We start from the raw sequence: 19,499 nt of genomic DNA, 5'->3' as shown, positions 1-19,499 counted from the left end.
TAAAACCCACCATTAGCCTCCCTCAAAACAACCACCATACCTACCTACTATGGAATTTTCAAAGCCATTCCAAGATATATTGCCATGCAACTACCACCATGACATGTGCCACCACTTCTACATTGCCATTGCATGATCATAAGATAGCTAGCATGATGTTTCCATTGATGTCTATGCCATGCTAGATCATTGTCACGGTACACTACCGAAGTCTTTCCTTATAGAGTCATCATTGCTCTAAGTTTTGAGTTGTAAGTGTGATGATCATCATTGATGGAGCATTGTCCCATGTGAGGAAATAAAAGAGGCCAAAGATGCCCACAAAATATATATATATATATAAAGAAGGCCAAAGAGCCACCAAAAAAATGAGAGAAAAAGAGAGAAGGGACAGTGCTACTATCTTTCCACACTTGTGCTTATTAAGCACCATGATCTTCATGATTGAGAGTCTCTCGTTTTGTCACCACCATATAGCTAGTGGGAAATTTTCATTATATAACTTGGCTTGTATGTTCCAATGATAGGCTTCCTCAAAATTGCCTTAGGTCTTCGTGAGCAAGCAAGTTGGATGCACACCCACTAGTTTTCTTAAGAGCTTTCACATACTCTTAGCTCTAGTGCATCATTTGTATGGCAATCCCTACTCATTCACGTTGATATCTATTGATGAGCATCTCCATAGATCGTTGATATGCCTAGTCAATGTGACCATCTTCTCCTTGTTTGCCTTGCAACCTCCACCACACTCCATTCCACTTATAGTGCTAAAACCATGGCTCACGCTCATGTATTGCGTGAGAGTTGAAAAGTTTTGAGAAAGTAAAGGTGTGAAAACAATTACTTGGCCAATACCGAGGTTGTGCATGATTCAAATTCTTTGTGCAAGGATGATAGAGCATAGCCAGACTATATGATTTTGTAGGGATAACTTTCTTTTGGCCTTGTTATTTTGAAAGTTCATGATTACCTTGCTAGTTTGCTTGAAGTATTATTGTCTCCACGTCAATAGCAAACTATTGTTTTGAATCTAATGGATCTGAACATTCACGTCACATAAGAGGAGTTACAAAGGACATCTATGCTAGGTAGCATGAAAGCATCAAAAATTCATTCTTTATCACTTCCCTACTCGAGGACGAGCAGGAGTTAAGCTTGGGGATGCTTGATACGTCTCAAACGTATCTATAATTTTTGATGGTTTCATGTTGTTATCTTGTCAACTTTGGATGTTTTATATACCTTTTATATCTTTTTTGGGACTAACTTATTAATTCAGTGCCAAGTGTCAGTTCCTGTTTTTTCTGTGTTTTTGACTCTTTTCAGATCTGATTTTTGAACGGAGTCTAAACGAAATAAAATCCCCGAAATAAATTTTTCCAGAACAGAAGAAGATCGGGGGACTTGAGGGCCAAGGCAGGAGGCCCACAGGGAGCCCACAAGCCATGTGGTCGCCGCCAGGGGGGGCGCGGCCACCAGGCTTGTGGCCTCCCTGGCGCTCCCCTGCCCTAGCTCTTTGGCCTATATATTCTCTAAAGTCCCAGAAAAAATCAGGGCGTCCATGAAACCACTTTTCCGCCGCCGCAAGCTTCAGTTTCCACGAGATCTCATCTGGAGACCCTTCCCGGTGCCCTGCCGAAGGGGACTTTGGAGATGAAGGGCTTCTACATCAACATCATTTCCTCTCCAATGACTCGTGAGTAGTCCACTTCAGACCTACGGGTCCGTAGTTAGTAGCTAGATGGCTTCTTCTCTTTCTTGGATCTTCAATACAAAGTTCTCCATGATCTTCATGGAGATCTATCCGATGTATTCCTCTTGGCGGTGTGTTTGTCAAGATCCGATGAATTGTGGATTTGTGATCAGATTATCTATGAATTATGTTTGAGTCTTTGCTGATTTCTTATTTGCATGATTTGATATCCTTGTAAGTCTCTCCGAGTCTTGGGTTTTGTTTGGCCAACTAGATCTATGATTCTTGCAATGGGAGAAGTGCTTGGTTTTGGGTTCATACCGTGCGGTGACCTTTCCCAGTGACAGAAGGGGCAGCAAGGCACACATCGTGTTGTTGCCATTAAGGGTAACAAGATGGGCTTTCATCATAGATTTGAGATTGTCCATCTACATCATGTCATCTTGATTAAGGCGTTACTCTGTTCTTATGAACTCAATACACTAGATGCATGCTGGATAGCGGTCGACGTGTGGAGTAATAGTAGTAGATGCAGAAAGTATCGGTCTACTTGTTTTGGACGTGATGCCTATAGATATGATCATTTCCATAGATAACGTCATGACTTTGCGCGGTTCTATCAATTGCTCGACAGTAATTCGTTTACCCACCGTCTACTTGCTTTCATGAGAGAAGCCACTAGTGAACGCTACGGCCCCCGGGTCTATTCACAACTATCATCTCCGCTTTTACTTTTACTTTGCTTTGTTTACTTTTTTGCTTTCAGTTCTCACTATGCAAACAATCTATAAGGGATTGGCAACCCCTTCATAGCGTTGGGTGCAAGCTCTTTGTGTTTGTGCAGGTACTTGTGACTTGACGCGATCCTCCTACTGGATTGATACCTTGGTTCTCAAACCGAGGGAAATACTTACTGCCGCAGTGCTACATCATCCTTTCCTCTTCAAGGGAACACCAACGCAAGGCTCCAATGCCGCGGGGGAATCCTTTGCATATTTGCCAAGGAAATCCCTGTAGGCGTAGCCAGCAGCAGAAGGATTCCTGGCGCCGTTGCCGGGGAAGGTATTTTGTTGCCGTAGCACCTACCTACGACTAAATAAGACCGCACGCCAAGTTTCAACCCAATTAGAGGAAGTTTTATACATACTTTTAAAAACAAGGTTTTGACGATGTCGCGGGCGCGTGCACGTGTGGTCGGGCTCAAAACGGGCAACGACGAGAACGGAGAGAACCGGCAACTAATAACGGATGCAAGTTTTAAAAACTGGCGGCAACGGGATGTCGATGCAATGCAGATGATGCACATGATTTAATGATGAGTGCGACAGACAAATAAGCCACATGCCGAAAACGGAATAAAAGGGGAATCTTCTGAGGCGTCGGTGTCGGGCTGTAACACCTTAAACCCTAAAAAAACAGAAATAACCTTTTTTTACGGGTTGGACGAAAAAAACGCGTAGACTAGAAACCCTTAACCCTTAAAAAAATGTAAGGATCGGACCTGCAAAAGCTCTCCCAACGTGTAGAAGTGAGGATTGGGGGGCAAAATCTACCCCAACCCTCACTTCGATCCGGCCACGCGCGGGAGGGAAATTTCCTGTCCCCAACCTCCTCATGTGCCTCCCCCGAGCCGCCACCGGCCGCATCTTGGGCCGCCGCCGCCATCCCGCCCCCGGGCCGACCCGAGCCACCTCCGGCCGCATCTGGGCCGCCGCCGCCGTCCCGCCCCCGAGCTCCTCCACCGCCACCGGCCGCATCTCGGGCCAGCGCCTTCGTCCCGCCCCGAGCTCCTCCACCGCCGCCCCGAGCTCCTCCACCGCCCCGAGCTCGTCCACACCGCTGGCCTCCTCCACCGCGGGCCGTCCAAGGTGAGCTCCCCTGCTCCTCCTCCCTCTGTCTCCACACCGCCGGCCTCCTCCACAACTAGCTCCGGCCGGCCCTGTTTCCTGTATTTTTGTTACACAACAACACTACATTTTTTGTTTTGTGTTGTGTAGATGGATGCATTGTCCGATGATTCCGGTTGGTCGTCATCGGACGATTCAGACCTTGAGGACTTGCTTCAAGACGATGACGTCGAGATGATGGACCTCCTCCTCGACGTGCATGTCACGCCCAAGATGCGACCCTATCCTTAATTTGGCACGAAGGCCTCGTTAGGGATAGAAGCGCATCTCGTCGTGTCGCAAGAATGGATATCGTTACAAATACATGTACTGAAAAGAAGATATATATATAGAATTGGCTTACACTCGCCACAAGCTACATCAGAGTCACATCAGTACATTACATAATCATCAAGAGTAAGAGTAGGGCCCGACTACAGACGAAAACAAATGACAAAAGAAGAACGACGTCCATCCTTGCTATCCCAGGCTGCCGGCCTGGAACCCATCCTAGATCGATGATGATGAAGAAGAAGAAGAAGAAGAAGCAACTCCAAATGAACAATCAACGCGCTCGCGTCAAGTAACCTTTACCTGTACCTGCAACTGGTGTTGTAGTAATCTGTGAGCCACAGGGGACTCAACAATCTCATTTCCAAAGGTATCAAGACTAGCAAAGCTTAATGGGTGAGGCATGGTTAAGTGGTGAGGTTGCAACAGCGGCTAAGCATATATTTGGTGGCTAAACTTACGAGTACAAGAAATAAGAGGGGGAAGATCTACGCATAACGGACGTGTCTACTGATGATCAAATGAATGATCCTGAGCACCTACCTACGTCAGACATAACCCCACCGTGTCCTCGATCGGAGAAGGAACTCACGAAAGATACAGTCACGGTTACGCACACAGTTGGTATATTTTTAATTAAGTTAACTTCAAGTTATCTAGAACCAATGTTAAACAAAGTTTCCACGTTGCCACATAACTGCGGGCACGGCTTTCCGAAAAGATTTAACCCTGCAGGGGTGCTCCAACTAGTCCATCACAAATTATCACAAGCCGCATAGAAATCCTCAATCACGAAGCTCGCGATCTCGTCGGATTCCCTAGTGGAAAACCTCAACTCTGAGATTACCCAAAGCATCACCGGAATTCCGATGCACAAGATATCTCGTCAAAGATAAAACTAATCCAGCAAGGCCGCCCGGTGTGTCGACGATCCCGATAGGAGCCGCGTATCTCGTTCTCAGGACACGATGGATAAGCTACGCGTACGAGTGCCAAACCTCGAGTTTCCTCGCGGTGGCCCCGCACAGTGCTCTGTTTTGGACCAGCACCATCAGCACTGGCCCTCCCTGTATTATGTGAAATTACTCCTCGGGTTCATGACGCCCTATGCTTTCAGTATTAACAAAGTTATTATGTTGGGCAAATGTAGTACCAATGTTGGGCCTTGCCGGACCAGCTTTAATCTAAAACGAATTATCAAGGGGGTCCCCATAACAACCTCGATCGTGTTAGGAGCGCTCGTTTATGGAACATAACACCGGTAGCCGAAACTAAGGGGGCAAAGGTGGAACAAAACACCAGGCTAGAAAGGTCGAGCCTTCCACCTTTTACCAAGTATATAGGTGAATTAAATTGAATAGCATTTAAATATGGTGATATGACAAGGGACCCATGTTATCACATGGAAGCAACTGCACCTGCAACTAGCAATGCTAACAACATGGATAAGCAAGCAGTAACATAGCCAATCAGTGGTTTGCTAGGTCGAACAGGTTGAAGGTAATCATGGCATTGTTGAGAGGCTGATATTTAACAGGTGGTAGGCAACGAGACATAATCGAAAGCATCGAAATAACTAGCATGGCAATGATAGTAATGGTATCTGGGGAAATGGTCATCTTGCCTGAGATCTCGCTTGGAAGAAGAATGCCTTCGTGAAGCAGACGAACCGACGTAGTCAAACGAGTCCTCACCTCCGACACGCTTGCGGAGCTCTATCGAGACGGGGGAAACCGGTAACAAGCATCAACACACGATATTCACCACAAGATGCACAACGCAAAATGCAACCTACATATGATGCATGAGCAGCTGAATACATGCAAGTCACGGCATGACAATTCACGACAAACAAACACTACACATTAAGTGAAGTTCAATATGCAACGAGTTGCATATTGACGAAACTCCACGTTTATTTATTCAGTTCTATCCCGGTTAGATACACGACAATATTAAATTTTGTTAGCATGGCAAGGGGTGAAGCACAAATTAAACTACCTATCTAGGCATTTTAAATGAGGTCGGAAATGACATATAGCACCTCCGAGACGACCTCACATGTTAATTCTTAATTCTGTCTAGATTTGTCCTAATCATATTTTAGGTTTGTTAAACGGAAAAACAAAGTGGTTCACGTGATTCTACTCGTCGTTCTGCACCATTTACATATATGGCACATCTCCAACGGAGCTACGGACAAATAGTTACGATCTAAACCGTTCCAACACGTCGACACGCAAACCGATGCAAACAACACACTAAACAGTTCTAATTATGCATGAGAGTTGGAAAAATATTACGTTACGCAAAATTCTAGTCAAAACCCATATATAACTCACTCCGATCCGGTGTACGGTTAAGAAACTACGAGCGTTTGAAAAACAATGGTTTTTTTAAATTAAAGAAAAAATTACGCGTGCTAAATCAACCACTACTGGGCCGAATCTATGCAAAAGGCTGCAGCCAGCGGAAGCTTTCGGCCCATGTGCTTGGGTGTGTGGATGTGCAAAACAAATACAGAACATGGCAAAATATTGGTGCTTGACTGGGATTCGAACCAGGGACCTACTGGTTGCTAGAGCTGTGGGTTAACCAGATTGCCTACTGCATGTTTGTATGATGAAGGCAGCACAATAGCAATTGAACAAATGCAACAGGAGAGCCAACCAGCTGGACTAACTAGGCTTCGTGGTAAAACGTGGGTTCTACTCTATATGACATATACCTTGCGCGAATCTGACGAAGGATCGGCTTGGGGATGAGGTCTGGAGGCGCGGGAACGGCGGGGTTCGATAGATCCGACACCGGGGGTTCCATTCCCGACGACGAGGAGGCTTGGGGCGGCGCGGACGCGGAGATCGGGCGGCCAGCTCGGTTCCTGACACACAGAGAGGAAGCAGAGATGAAGGGGATATGAGAGGAAGAGAGAGGGAGGAGGAGAACGAGCGCAAGGCACAGGGGCTGGCTCACCTCACTAGCGATGAGAGGCCGGCGGTTGCCTCCTCGAGCTGGCGGTTATGGTGGTCTGCAGAGAAGAAAGAGAGGAGTTACGGTAGAGGAAGAGAGAGGAGGAAGAGGAAGGGAGAGGGGAGCAGGGTATGGGGATGACCTGCTGCTGCTCGGGTGCAGGGGAGACGCACAACGCTGTCGATGGAGTCCGGTGGCTCGCTGGTCAACAGAGGAGCTGGCTCCTGACGGGAACAACGAGGGGAGGAGGAGCTGGATTGGATCTAGGCCGATCCCGAGGAGGGAGATGGAACAAGGGGTGGCGGCGGCTGGGTGTTTGGATGGGACATACCTCCTAAAATCTAGGTTTGCTCTATATATAGCTGGTGGTTAGATATAGGGGCATCTGGACCCTCCGATTTAGATCAGATGGTCCAGATAATTAGGTTCGGGAGACCAATGGACAAACCGATGACGGTTTGCGGTAAAACGGGGTTGATCCGGATCCAACGGTCACGACCGTGTGCTTCGGGTATCGGGACGTTTTCGAACTAGGCCGCGCGTAGGGTCTGTGCACTGTGCAGAGGGGCTAGGCGGAGATGAGAGGGAAAAAGGGCACCCGGCAACATATTTTTAAAAACACCAACAACCGTCCGACGGTAGACCGAATACGGTGCCGCTACGGTCGACCGTTCGGGTACCAGACGGACTCCGATTGCGACGAAACTTGACAGGCGGCCTACCTATAATAAAATAACACCGCACGTCAAATCTCAACCCAACCGGAGAAAGTTTTTCGCACACTTTTAAAAACAAGATTTGACGATGCCGCGGGCGCGTGCTTGTGCGGTCGGGCTCAGAACGGACAACGACGAGAACCGGCAACTACTAACGGATGCAAGTTTTGAAAACTGGCGGCAACGGAGATGCTGATGCAATGCTGATGATGCGCATGAATGCAATGATGATGTGACAAAAGAAAATAGACACACGACGAAAACGGAAAGAAGGGGGAATCTTTTGGAACGTCGGTCTCGGGCTGTCACAGTGCAAGAGTTTGAAGACCGCGTGAAGCTGATGGATCAGAGGAGAGGGTCGAAGATGGGGCGAGTCACCATCTACCGGAATCGCTGTCTCGGATACGAACATTTGATGCGAGACTACTTCGCGGAGGTACCATTATAAGGGTTGGGTTTCAGGGTCGTAGTCTTTGTCTTTGTTTTCCAACCCTTAAAAGTGTTAAAAATGATAAATTCTCAATCCTTAAAACTATTTTTAGATTTAAGGGTTTGACGACACATGCTCTTCACAAATAATACGAGGCGGCCTCACAATCGGTGACAATCTTCACAAACAAACTACGTCTCATCCGGTACCTTCTGCGAAAGAGACGAGGAGGGTATGTAGGTACCTCCGCGAAGTAGTCTCGCATCAAATGCTCGTGTCCGAGAGCGCGGTTCCGGTAGATGGTGAGTCGCCCCATCTTCGACCCTCTCCTCTGATCCAAAAGCTTCACGCGGTCTTCAAACGCTTGCACGTCGACGAGGAGGCTCATCATCTCGACGTCGTCGTCTTGCAACAACTCGTCAATGTCCGAATCGTCGGATGACGACCAATCCGACAAATCCGACAATGAGTCCATCTACATACCAAGTGGCTACAATTAGTGCCAATGAAGCAAAAATTTAAAACTAAAAAAGTAAAAAAAAATCTCACCGGGGAGCGGAGGGGCGGCGGCCGGGGCGCGGTGGGCCGGTGGGGCGGCGGCCGGGGCGCGGAGGGGCGACAGGGCGGCGGCCGGAGCGCGGGGGCGGTGGGGTGACGGCCGGAGCCGAGGGGCGGCGGCCGGGGCGGAGGGGCAACGGCGGGGCGAGATGCGGACGGCGGCGGGCGCGGAGGAGCGGCGGCCGGAGCGAGGAGGGGCGAAAGGGCGGCGGCCGGAGCGTGGGGGCGGTGGGGCGACGGCCGGAGCGGAGGGGCAGCGGCGGGGCGCGGAGGGGCGGCGGCCGGGGCACGGAGGGGCGGAGGGGCGGCGGCGGGGCGAGATGCGGCGGGGCAGCGGGTCGACGGGTCGACGGGGCCGGGGGGCGGAGGGGCGGCGGCGGGTCGACGGCCGGGGGGCGGAGGGGCGGCGGCGGGGCGAGATGCGGCGGGGCAGCGGGTCGACGGGTCGACGGCCGGGGGGCGGAGGGGCGGCGGCGGGTCGACGGCCGGGGGGCGGAGGGGCGGCGGCGGGTCGACGGCCGGGGGGCGGAGGGGCGGCGGCGGGTCGACGGCCGGGGGGCGGAGGGGCGGCGGCGGGTCGACGGCCGGGGGGCAGAGGGGCGGCGGCGGCCGAGCGATTTCCTCCTGCGCGGGGGAACCAACTGCCTCCCGCGCGAGGTGGAAAAATGAGTGCGGGTTGGGGGCAGTCCCCCCCCCCAACCCTCACTTCTACAGGCTGGGAAGGGGTTTGAGGGTTGGACCTCTAAATTTTTTACGGGTTTAAGGGTTTAGTCTACGTCGTTTTTTCGATAAAAACTGTAAAAAGTGGTTAGTTTTAAGGGTTTGAGGCTCTTAATGCGGCCACCGGCCAGCATCTTCCTCCCGACTTCACTTCCTCTCCCCCATCCTCTCCTCGTAGTCTCCGCCGGCCGCCGACGCCTGCCCCTCCCTGCGGCGAAATCCCAGGCACGGCGGCGGCGGCAGTGCGACCTGATCAGATCCGATGGGGGCGACGGAGCCGCAGTGGGTGCTGATGGCCACGGGGCGGTCGCCGACCAACATCGCGGTGATCAAGTACTGGGGGAAGCGGGACGAGGCGCTCATCCTCCCCGTCAACGACAGCATCAGCGTCACCCTCGACCCCGACCACCTCTCCGCCACCACCACCGTCGCTGCCAGCCCCTCATTCCCATCCGACCGCATGTGGCTCAACGGCAAGGCGAGCTTCCCCTCCCCCCTGCCTCGACTGTTTTTTTTTCTTTCCTTTTGCCCCACGCTCGCTTGCCCCCCATTGCCGCCGCCGCCGCTACGGTTGTCGAGACGTTTGTTCTAGGGTGGGTCCGATTGAGTCGTCCGTTAAGTGTTCCCGTGGTGATCCGCTAGATTTCAAGCTCGAACGAATTTCTGTCGGCATAGCGTGCCGATTTGGGTGTTGTCAGTGTTCGTCTGATCAAATTAGCTACCCCTGCTTAGATCTGCATCGGGGCCTGTTTGAAAGCTCGCTGCATTTGCAAAGACAGTTGGCGGAGCTCTGCTCTGAAGTAGTACTATATTGTTGCCCTGCTCATGCTGCGATATTGGGCATTAACTCTAGGCAAGTGGCCGGTGCAAGATGATACTATAGCAATGCTTTAGCCGGAATAACGGAATTGCTGTCTATTCAGATGGTAGTGTGATTCTGATTCAATCATCCTTTTGATTTGGAATTGGGCAGGAGATCGCATTGTCGGGCGGGAGATTCCAGAGCTGCCTGAGGGAGATACGGAAGCGGGCTCGTGATGTCGTGGACGAGAAAAAGGGGATCAAGATCAAGAAAGAGGACTGGGAAAATTTGCATGTCCACATTGCGTCATACAACAACTTCCCAACCGCTGCGGGTTTGGCCTCTTCGGCTGCTGGCTTTGCTTGTCTTGGTAATTCTCCTAGTTCAGATGCCACTATTGTTTTTCAGGAACAGACATATAAATAAAATTGTGAAAATTTGGTGTCAAACTTTGATTTCATTTTGTTTCGGCTGGTCTGCACGCACTCGAGTTGTTTCTAGTAGCAGAGGGGCGTATTTCTTATTCTCTTGTGAAAGAATCCTCTTGCTGGTGCAATTTGCAAACACTAATTGCTGAGAAGGGGGTTGGGGTTAGATGTATTTCTAGTTAGAAGTGGGCTGTTATCCTATCAGTTAATAATAATAGGGCTATGTTATGGATATCCAACTGTCACCTAAAACTGTCCTAACCCTGCTGTTAAGGTTGTCGTACTTATCTGCAGTTTGTTCTTTATCTTGTTTTTATAGAGGCACCGAAACATAATAAGTACCCCGCAAAAAAAAACATAGCAAGTAGAAATATATATTTCTTGGTTCTGGTCTGCTGGTTAATCTTTGCCACATTTCTGCTAGACTTGAAGAAATGGCTGGTATTAACAAGATCCATGATAGTACTGCTAATATCTGGTCCCAAGTCTTGTTTTCCCTTATTGAATTAAGACTTCGGGATGCTCGTTTTTGTACAAATATCGCTTACTTTATTTTATGTCTTGAAGTTTGATAGCGCTATCCAACAGAAAATGACTGTTTTGATCATAAACATACTAAGCATAGTCTTGCTTTTATACCAACATCACAGCACATAATTACTCATTTCAATACTGTTTGCAGTTTTCACCCTCGGAAAGCTAATGAATGTGAATGAAGATTACGGAGAACTTTCTTCAATAGCAAGGTCTGTACTGATACACTATGAGCAACACCCTTTTTGTGCTCTATCCTGTTTACTTGATGGTATAACGTAACAACTATACTTCATTTTATAAATGATAAGCTAGTAGCTTCATCTTTTTAGGGGAGTTCTAGTTGATTTCACCTTATGGGTGTTGAGCTACTTTGTAAACCAAGCATCTCCTGCTACCCTTTTTATACTGTGTACCGAACTTTTAGCTTTGAATGGAACAGCTGCTGGGCCAAGGCAAGGGATTTATATGTTCTCTTTCCTTATATGCTTCTTGTGGCTGACAAATTTCAATGCAGGCAGGGGTCTGGAAGTGCATGCCGCAGTATATATGGTGGATTTGTGAAATGGTGTATGGGAAAAGTAAGTTATTTCTTGGTTATGGCAGAGAAATTGTATTGGTTAAATGCATGCTTTTGTGTTGAAAAACAATTGAGTTTGATTTACACTTGTAGAATGATGATGGAAGGGACAGTATGGCAGTACAGCTTGTTGACGAGACACATTGGGATGATCTTGTTATAATCATAGCAGTGGTATGTCAGTGTGATCTCTGTTATATAACATGATCTGTTTCTTATATTTTTTATTAGAAATTGCTCATCGAGTTACGGTTTCATTAACACCAAATCTCAACTAGCTAGTGACACCATTTTACCGTTTTTGTCCTAATTTTTTTTCTTATTATGTTGCTTTGTGGAATTAGGTCAGTTCAAAGCAGAAGGAAACCAGTAGCACCAGTGGGATGCGAGACACTGTCGAAACAAGCCCCCTCTTGCAATACAGGGCCCAGGTGAATGCATTTTCATCTTTAACTTGAAATGTTTTGAACAGCTCACATGCTGTACATTTTTTTATGAGAATCATTGAGAAAACACAATCATGAAGCTGCAATTTGAAATCTGAACTGTAATTTTATCCCTCCTATTCTGTGGACCATCAGGTTTTGTGGTTTTGGAAAAAAAAATTGAAGTGTTTTGGCAGTAATACTGGTCTTATCTCTTTAGGTGCACCTTACCGTTTCTTGCGCTCACTGTTCACTGCACTGTTTGCTGTATTACAGACTGTAGTGCCAAGTCGGATATTGAAAATGGAAGATGCTATCAAGAATCGTGATTTTGAATCCTTCGCCAGGTTAACTTGTGCAGATAGCAACCAGTTTCATGCTGTATGCTTGGACACGAGTCCTCCCATCTTCTACATGAACGATACATCACACAGGTAGTTTTTTTGCAGTCCTGATTTCGAGAATCTGTTCCTACCGAAATCCCAGAGTTAAAAATTGCTCTCTCAACCAACTGCAGGATAATTAGCCTTGTGGAAAAGTGGAATCACTCAGAAGGAACCCCACAGGTGTTTAACATGTGCTATCTTTTCAATTCTTCTGAATTGTGTCTGTGCTGCCTAGGGATCTAAAATACTGTCCTGCTATCCGTCAAGGCTGGTTAAACTTTAATTATGGCATGGCAGTACAAGCAGTTTTTACTACACTAGACCACATATGTATCAGTAGCATTGTTTGTTGGAGTAATTTATCCTAATTTAAAAGGTGTGAACCTTGGTAATATAATTGTATGTTTCTGAAAAATAGCGAAAATATAAGTTCATGCTTATGCTTTGAAGTTGAGCCCTTAATTTTTTAGGAAACTTATAGTTCATTTTTACGAGTCCCACCAGGATACATAAACTATTACCACTGGCAATAGTTCTGGGGCTGCAGATTTTTATAATACTTCTATACTTAGTTGTGATATCCTGGAAACAGCCTCTTGCAGAAATGTAGGGAAAGGCTGCGTACAATAGACCCAAAGTGGTCGGACCTTTCCCGGACCCTGCGCAAGTGGGAGCTACATGCACCGGGCTGCCCTTTTTTATATACTTAGTTGTGATATCTATTAAATAGCATCTAAAGTTCGAATTGTGAAAAGAATGCATAAGAAACATTTGTATTGCCTCCATCAAAAGATAAAACTTCATTGCGGTCTTGGCAGCATTACCTTTTCTTCTATGTATTTGTCTGTCTGGTATGCATTTGACCTGTGCTGTAACCAACTTTTGTGTGAAGACTTCTAACTTTGGCATTTGATCTCCTGTAATTGCAGGTTGCCTACACATTTGATGCTGGGCCTAACGCTGTCCTAATAGCACGAAACCGCAAAACTGCCACCCTTCTCCTTCAGAGGCTTTTATACACTTTCCCCCCACAGGAGAATGACTTGGACAGGTATGCTTGATATTATCAAGATTAAACCTAGTGTTTATTTGTTTCCACGTTACTACAAACATGTGCACATCTGACAAACATGATCATGGCAGCTATATGCTCGGCGATAAATCGATCCTAAGCGATGCCGGATTGCAGTCCATAGCCGATGTCGAGGCCCTTCCACCGCCTCCAGAGATGAAGACCCAAAACCAAAAATTCAAGGGTGATGTTAGCTACTTCATCTGCAGTAGGCCTGGGGCCGGCCCAAAAGTTCTTGTCGATGAGAGCCACTCCTTGATTGATTCAGCCACGGGGCTTGCGAAAGGAGTGTAATTTTGGACGACGATTACTTGTCTGATACTCTAGGTTTAACACTGTCTTTGGTGTTGAGATTAATGTAGAATTGTCACGTTGTTGTACACTCAGTACTTTTATCATTTTGATCTTGTACTGTACCTTTGATCTTGTACCATTCCCATCATTTTGTCCCTGACTGTTGTAGCCGCTTAAAGAACATGTGTATTTCTTCAATAAAAGTTGTCGAATGGGTTATCACTTTATCGATTCCTTTTCTGTATAGTCCAATGCATGGATGGAATTGTTCTTGTTACTTTGGCATTGGAAAATAATAGCAGTACATAAGAGCACGAGGACTTAAACAGATTAAAATATGTCTTAACTGTCTACTACAACAAGTTTATTTCGGCTCTAATGGGGGTGGCGTGATGATGTTCAGCTTGCTCCATTTCTTCTTCGATGCATTTTTTTAAACTTTTGTTGTTCTTTATACTGCCATGACAGATGGTCGAAAATTGTAACACAAAAAAGGGCCTAAAATATATTCCTTTTCCAGTATAAGTATTTGGTTGCAACATCTTGTGATTTTTTTTTAAATATGAAGCGAAATTATGTTTGTCAAACTCGTTCGGGGGCCAATCCTAGCGAACGCCTTCCTTGCTGTTGCATGGATCTTGGTGCAAGGCCGACACCACGTAGGTAAGCCAGAGTCATTAATTGTCCAAAAAATACAAGAACCAATGTGAGTGAGGAGGGTTCAAAACGGGGTTTTGTGAAATCTTGAGTTTAAGCTGTTATATGTATATTTGAAGCTATTTTGTGTTCTAAATTCAATTTCTCATTTGAAAATTTGGCAAAAATAATAACACAAAAATCCTGTTTTTTATTTCATATTTTTGAAAGATCAAAATCCTTCTTTTAGTCATTTGCCATTTTTTACAAGTCCATGGCAATATTCTAAAAAAACACTTTATCACGAGGAGCCGACAAAAACACTTTACAAATCCTTCTCATATCTTTTTGAAAACAAAACTATAGAATCTAATACGGGGCTTATCCAGATAAAAAATTATGTAGAGGATGGCAACTTCTTAAGTTTAGAATTGCAATTTTATTTTGTAGACCACACGACCTTTTTGTATCATGCTCATTGTAGATTTAAAAATGAGAGAAGTGTAAGTTTTTATAAAGTAGCATGGCATTTTTTTTCATAATTTAGAACATGAGAATTTGGGTTCTTTTTGTTGATGACATTTTTTCGCAAAAAATAGCAATCTAGGCCTCTGTGTCAGGCAGGTGTCATGTTAGAATTCAGAAATCGTTGGAAAGTACCCTCACCAGAGCGAACGTTTGAAATGTTCGCGGGAGGGTGCCTCGACAAGTGAACAAACCATGCGCAGAAGGGCACCCCCCCCCCCCCCCCCCAACCCCCAAGGTCCAACATGAAAGCATTTGCATATCTTATGGGCGAAGGAGAGGCAGTGTCAAGGGTGGCGAAAGGATCCCCCGCTTCCAAATCCGAACGAAATTTATGGCTTACTAGCACAAATGCCCGTATTGCATATTGGCTCACGACACCTGAATCGAGAAAATAAATCATATATGCATATGCGTACAGATCATATCTCTCTCTGAATATTGAGCTTTCTTAAAGCTTTGTTTTGCCTGTATATAAATTACAGAGATAATCATGAATTCTAGTTCTGGAAGAAAGTATGATTCTGGTGCCTTCAAACGCAAGAAGAAACAGAAAATAGAAGAAGATGCTCAATCTCAGTATGGCGCTCTTGATAAATATGTTGTGAAAGGACCCCAAACTAATTCTAAAAATCAAACTCCAGATGCTAATATTGATCATTGTGATAATGCAGAAGAGGTTGAGGTTACTGCTACAGAAATTGGTGAAGGTAATGTTGTCATGAATAATTCTGTTCAACCTGATATTTTGGATGACATGAATAATTCTATTCAACCTGATATTTTGGATGACATGAATAATTCTGTTCAACCTGATATATTTGATCCTAGAAATTGGGATGGACTTGATCCTAAAAAGATTGATATCTTGCTGCAAAAGGGTCCAAAAAGAGAAGATATTGAGTATGGTCCTTATGACAAGTTCTCTAGAAGGTTTTCTGCATTACCGTTTAGTAGAATTCTTACAAATGGAGAAAAGTTTGACAGAGAGTGGCTTGTATACAGCAGCGACCTTGATAAAGCATTTTGTTTTTGTTGCAAATTATTAAAAAGGGGAAATGTGAGAGGACAACTAGCAAATGAGGGTTTAAGTGATTGGATTCATCTTGGGGCTAGACTTAAAGAGCATGAATCAAGTAGAGAGCATAACACAAATATGACTGCATGGTATGACTTTCGTGTGAGGATGCAGAAGAATCAAACAATTGATAAAGTTGCCCAGCGAGAACTTGAAAAAGAAAAGGAGCATTGGCGAAAAGTTTTGCTTAGAATTTTGTTGATCGTAAAATTTCTTGCAGAACGTAATATAGCATTTCGTGGCAGCAATAGGAAGTTGTACCAAGAGAGCAATGGGAATTTCCTAGGACTGATTGAAATGTTGGCTGAATTTGACCCAGTTATTAAAGAGCATGTTGACCGCATCACCAATGATAAGATTCGTGATCACTACCTTGGCCCTTCTATCCAGAATGAGTTGATAAATATGCTCGCTACTGCCATCAGGTCTAGAATTATTGAAAAGGTAAATGAAGCAAAATATTTCTCAGTTATTTTGGATTGTACTCCGGATGCAAGCCACCAAGAACAAATGTCTTTAATAATTAGGTATGTTGATACATCTTCTGCTTCCGTTTGCATCGAAGAATCTTTCTTAGGCTTTTTGGAGGTGAATGATACCACTGGGCAAGGTCTGTTTAATGTTCTGGAAGAGGAGTTGAATAATCTTAGCCTTGATTTGGACAATGTAAGAGGTCAGGGTTATGATAATGGGTCAAATATGAAAGGAAGCAATAAGGGGGTACAAAAGAAATTTCTGGAAAAAAATCCAAGGGCATTTTATTCAGCTTGTGGTTGTCATAGTCTAAATCTTGCGCTATGTGATATGGCAAAGTCTTGCCGTAAAGCAACAGACTTTTTTGGAGTTGTACAACGCATATATACAATATTTGCTAATTCTACTAAACAATGGCAAATTCTCAAAGATAACTTAAAGAAGTTGACTGTCAAGTCATTGTCATCTACTCGTTGGGAGAGTCATATTGAGAGTGTTAAGGCTATATGTATTCAAATGCCAGAAATAAGGGAGGCTTTACTACAAGTGGCTGAAACTGATAAGGATCCATTGGCAAGTAGTGAAGCTCAATCATTGGCAGAAAATGAACTTGGTGGTTTTGAATTTGTAGTGTCTATAATTATCTGGTATGCTATATTATCCGCTGTTAATTTGATCAGCAAGCAGCTACAATCAAAGGACATGCTCATTGATATTGCAATTGAGTCTATACAAGGTCTGCTTTCTTTTTCAGTAAGTATAGAGAAAATGGCTGTTCAAAAGCATTGGAAGCTGCAAAAGAAATTGCACTTGAGATGGATATTCATCCAGAGTTCCGCACCAAGCGTAAAATCAAAAGAAAACGACAATTTGATGAGGGCAAATATGATGGATCTATTGTTTCACAATCTGCAGAGGAGTCATTTAGGGTCAATTATTTTCTGCAAGTGGTTGATCAAGCTATAGTTTCACTTACCAGGAGGTTTGAGCAATACCAGGGGTATGAAAAAACTTTTGATTTCTTATTTACTTCAGATAGGCTGCGATCTTTGGATGATAAGAGTTTGCTTGCTGCTTGTGTTAATCTTGAGGATGTACTTAAGAGTGGAGAACACAAAGACATTGATGGAGCTGAATTGTTTCACGAGTTAATTTTCATCCAGGATTTAGTTAAGAACTCCATGGGGCCTGTTGATATTCTTGAGATTCTGATGAAGCGTCCCTTCTATCCTAATGCTATTATTGCGTATAGGATTTTGTTAACCATTCCTGTAACTGTTGCAACTGCAGAAAGGAGCTTCTCTAAACTCAAGTTGTTGAAATCCTACTTGCGTTCTACTATGACACAAGAAAGGCTCAATGGTTTGGCGACAATAGCACTTGAAAATGATGTCTTGGAGAAGATGAACTATGAAGATATAATTGAAGATTTTATTTCAAGGAACACAAGACGGATGACACTTTTCAATAGAGCATGAGGTTAGTTTATTGGTTTAAGTATTCCATATTGATACTTGAGAATTTTCTACGTATTGTATGAAATAACATAAATTTTAATTACATAATTAGGTGATCATGCTAGTGTTATATTATGTTTTTTTTAAATGTTAGGGCCCCATTTTCCTTTTCGCACCGGGGCCTCGAATTTCTGGAGACGGCCCTGCTCTCTGTTTGGTTTTGCCCCATATCGTTGAGAGAGAAATAAGCATTTCTGGGTGGACTGATCCAAATTGGTTCATTCCCGCAAACTAGTTATTAGTTTTCGTTTGATAAGATTAGTCTTAATTTTGTTAACCTTTGTATGGTAGCTTCTCTCTCTTTGAATAGACCTGGATAAGGAATAAAGTAAGCAAGAAACACACATCACAGCGCACAGAGCTACAACCTTCACTCTTGGGATCATTACAGTTGACTACTATGACACCTCTCTTGGCTTGTGCGATGCTTGATGTTTCTATCTTAGAATATACTTGCCATATTTTTTATGTGAATTTTCCATCGAACAAAGCTCCCATATACTTGCATATTTTTTATTTGGGTGGTGGCTGAAGAAACATTATCGAGTGTGTAAAGAGAATAACTTTGAGGTTGGATATCTAAGGTTTTGATTATACCCTTATAAGCTTAAAATTGACGACTTCTTCTATTTCCAAGGATAAACAAATAAAATTTGAAGTCCCAATCTGTCCACTTTTGAAAACCTGGTCCTTGATGAGATATGTGGTAACCAAAATAGTTACTGGGCAGTTTATGATCACAAAACTGAATACTGGCCCAAGGTTAATTTTTAGTGCAAACTGAAAACTGAAAACTGGTACCCAATGTTGGAAAATATTCTTGTCTCATTCATTTTTTCAACCTCGTTTTCCAGGACATTGTGAAATAGTAGAGCTGCTGCTTTCAAGAGGAATCAATGTGGATTTAGATTCTGCACAAGGGACGCCATTGCATGCAGCTGCTATCCCTAAAGACCATGACATAATTAAGATTTTGTTGGAGCACCATGCCAATGTAAGAACCAGTTTCTTGGTTCTCTTTGCGGTGAAAATAAAACTCTGGAACGGAATATCTTGTGGCCAGTGGTACTCGTGATCCATCTCTATATTCTATATTTGGGAATGCACTGGAATGGAAAATCTTGTTGCCTTTGATACCTGTGCTCCATCTGAACAAAAGATTTGCATTGTATTTGAAGCAACAAAAATTCATCATGGACGGTACTTAATTATCCTAAAGTAAAACGTGCTCACTTTCCCAGAAGCCAAGTACATGTTATGTCTAATTTCTATGTAAATGTATTTCTTTCTGTTGCCTACAGAAATACCAATATATTTAACACACCACGAGTAGACTTTATTTCTCTATTGATGCATCTCATAATTAATTTCTCTACTGGCCCCTCTTTTTCTCTGACTAGCGTAAGCGATTAATTCTTCCACTTTTTATAGCCTAACAAGATTTACGGTCTTGGTTAAACACCATTGAGTTGGGCCTTCCGGGC

The 19,499-nt window shown here is 44.7% G+C and overlaps 2 protein-coding genes across 2 annotated transcripts; both read left to right on the top strand.

The window, feature by feature from the left end:
• The first annotated feature begins 9,375 nt into the window (after positions 1–9,375).
• Positions 9,376–14,012, top strand: LOC123452736 (diphosphomevalonate decarboxylase MVD2, peroxisomal-like). Its single transcript, XM_045129445.1, has 10 exons — positions 9,376–9,742; positions 10,238–10,436; positions 11,177–11,240; positions 11,546–11,609; positions 11,702–11,782; positions 11,953–12,039; positions 12,310–12,467; positions 12,551–12,599; positions 13,349–13,470; positions 13,563–14,012. Exons 1-10 carry the CDS (start codon positions 9,527–9,529, stop codon positions 13,783–13,785), a joined length of 1,263 nt encoding a protein of 420 aa, XP_044985380.1. The 5' UTR covers positions 9,376–9,526; the 3' UTR covers positions 13,786–14,012.
• Positions 14,013–15,439: 1,427 nt separating this feature from the next.
• LOC123397240 (zinc finger MYM-type protein 1-like) lies at positions 15,440–19,473 on the top strand. Its single transcript, XM_045091868.1, has 5 exons — positions 15,440–15,936; positions 16,063–17,183; positions 17,246–17,860; positions 18,870–19,009; positions 19,447–19,473. Exons 1-5 carry the CDS (start codon positions 15,440–15,442, stop codon positions 19,471–19,473), a joined length of 2,400 nt encoding a protein of 799 aa, XP_044947803.1.
• The last annotated feature ends 26 nt before the right edge of the window (positions 19,474–19,499 follow it).

The sequence above is a fragment of the Hordeum vulgare genome, chromosome 5H (assembly GCF_904849725.1).
Source record: "Hordeum vulgare subsp. vulgare chromosome 5H, MorexV3_pseudomolecules_assembly, whole genome shotgun sequence".
Classification (NCBI taxonomy): domain Eukaryota; kingdom Viridiplantae; phylum Streptophyta; class Magnoliopsida; order Poales; family Poaceae; genus Hordeum; species Hordeum vulgare.
The sequence above is the reverse complement of the archived record's forward strand: the minus strand, read 5'-3'. Positions and strand labels throughout refer to the sequence as shown.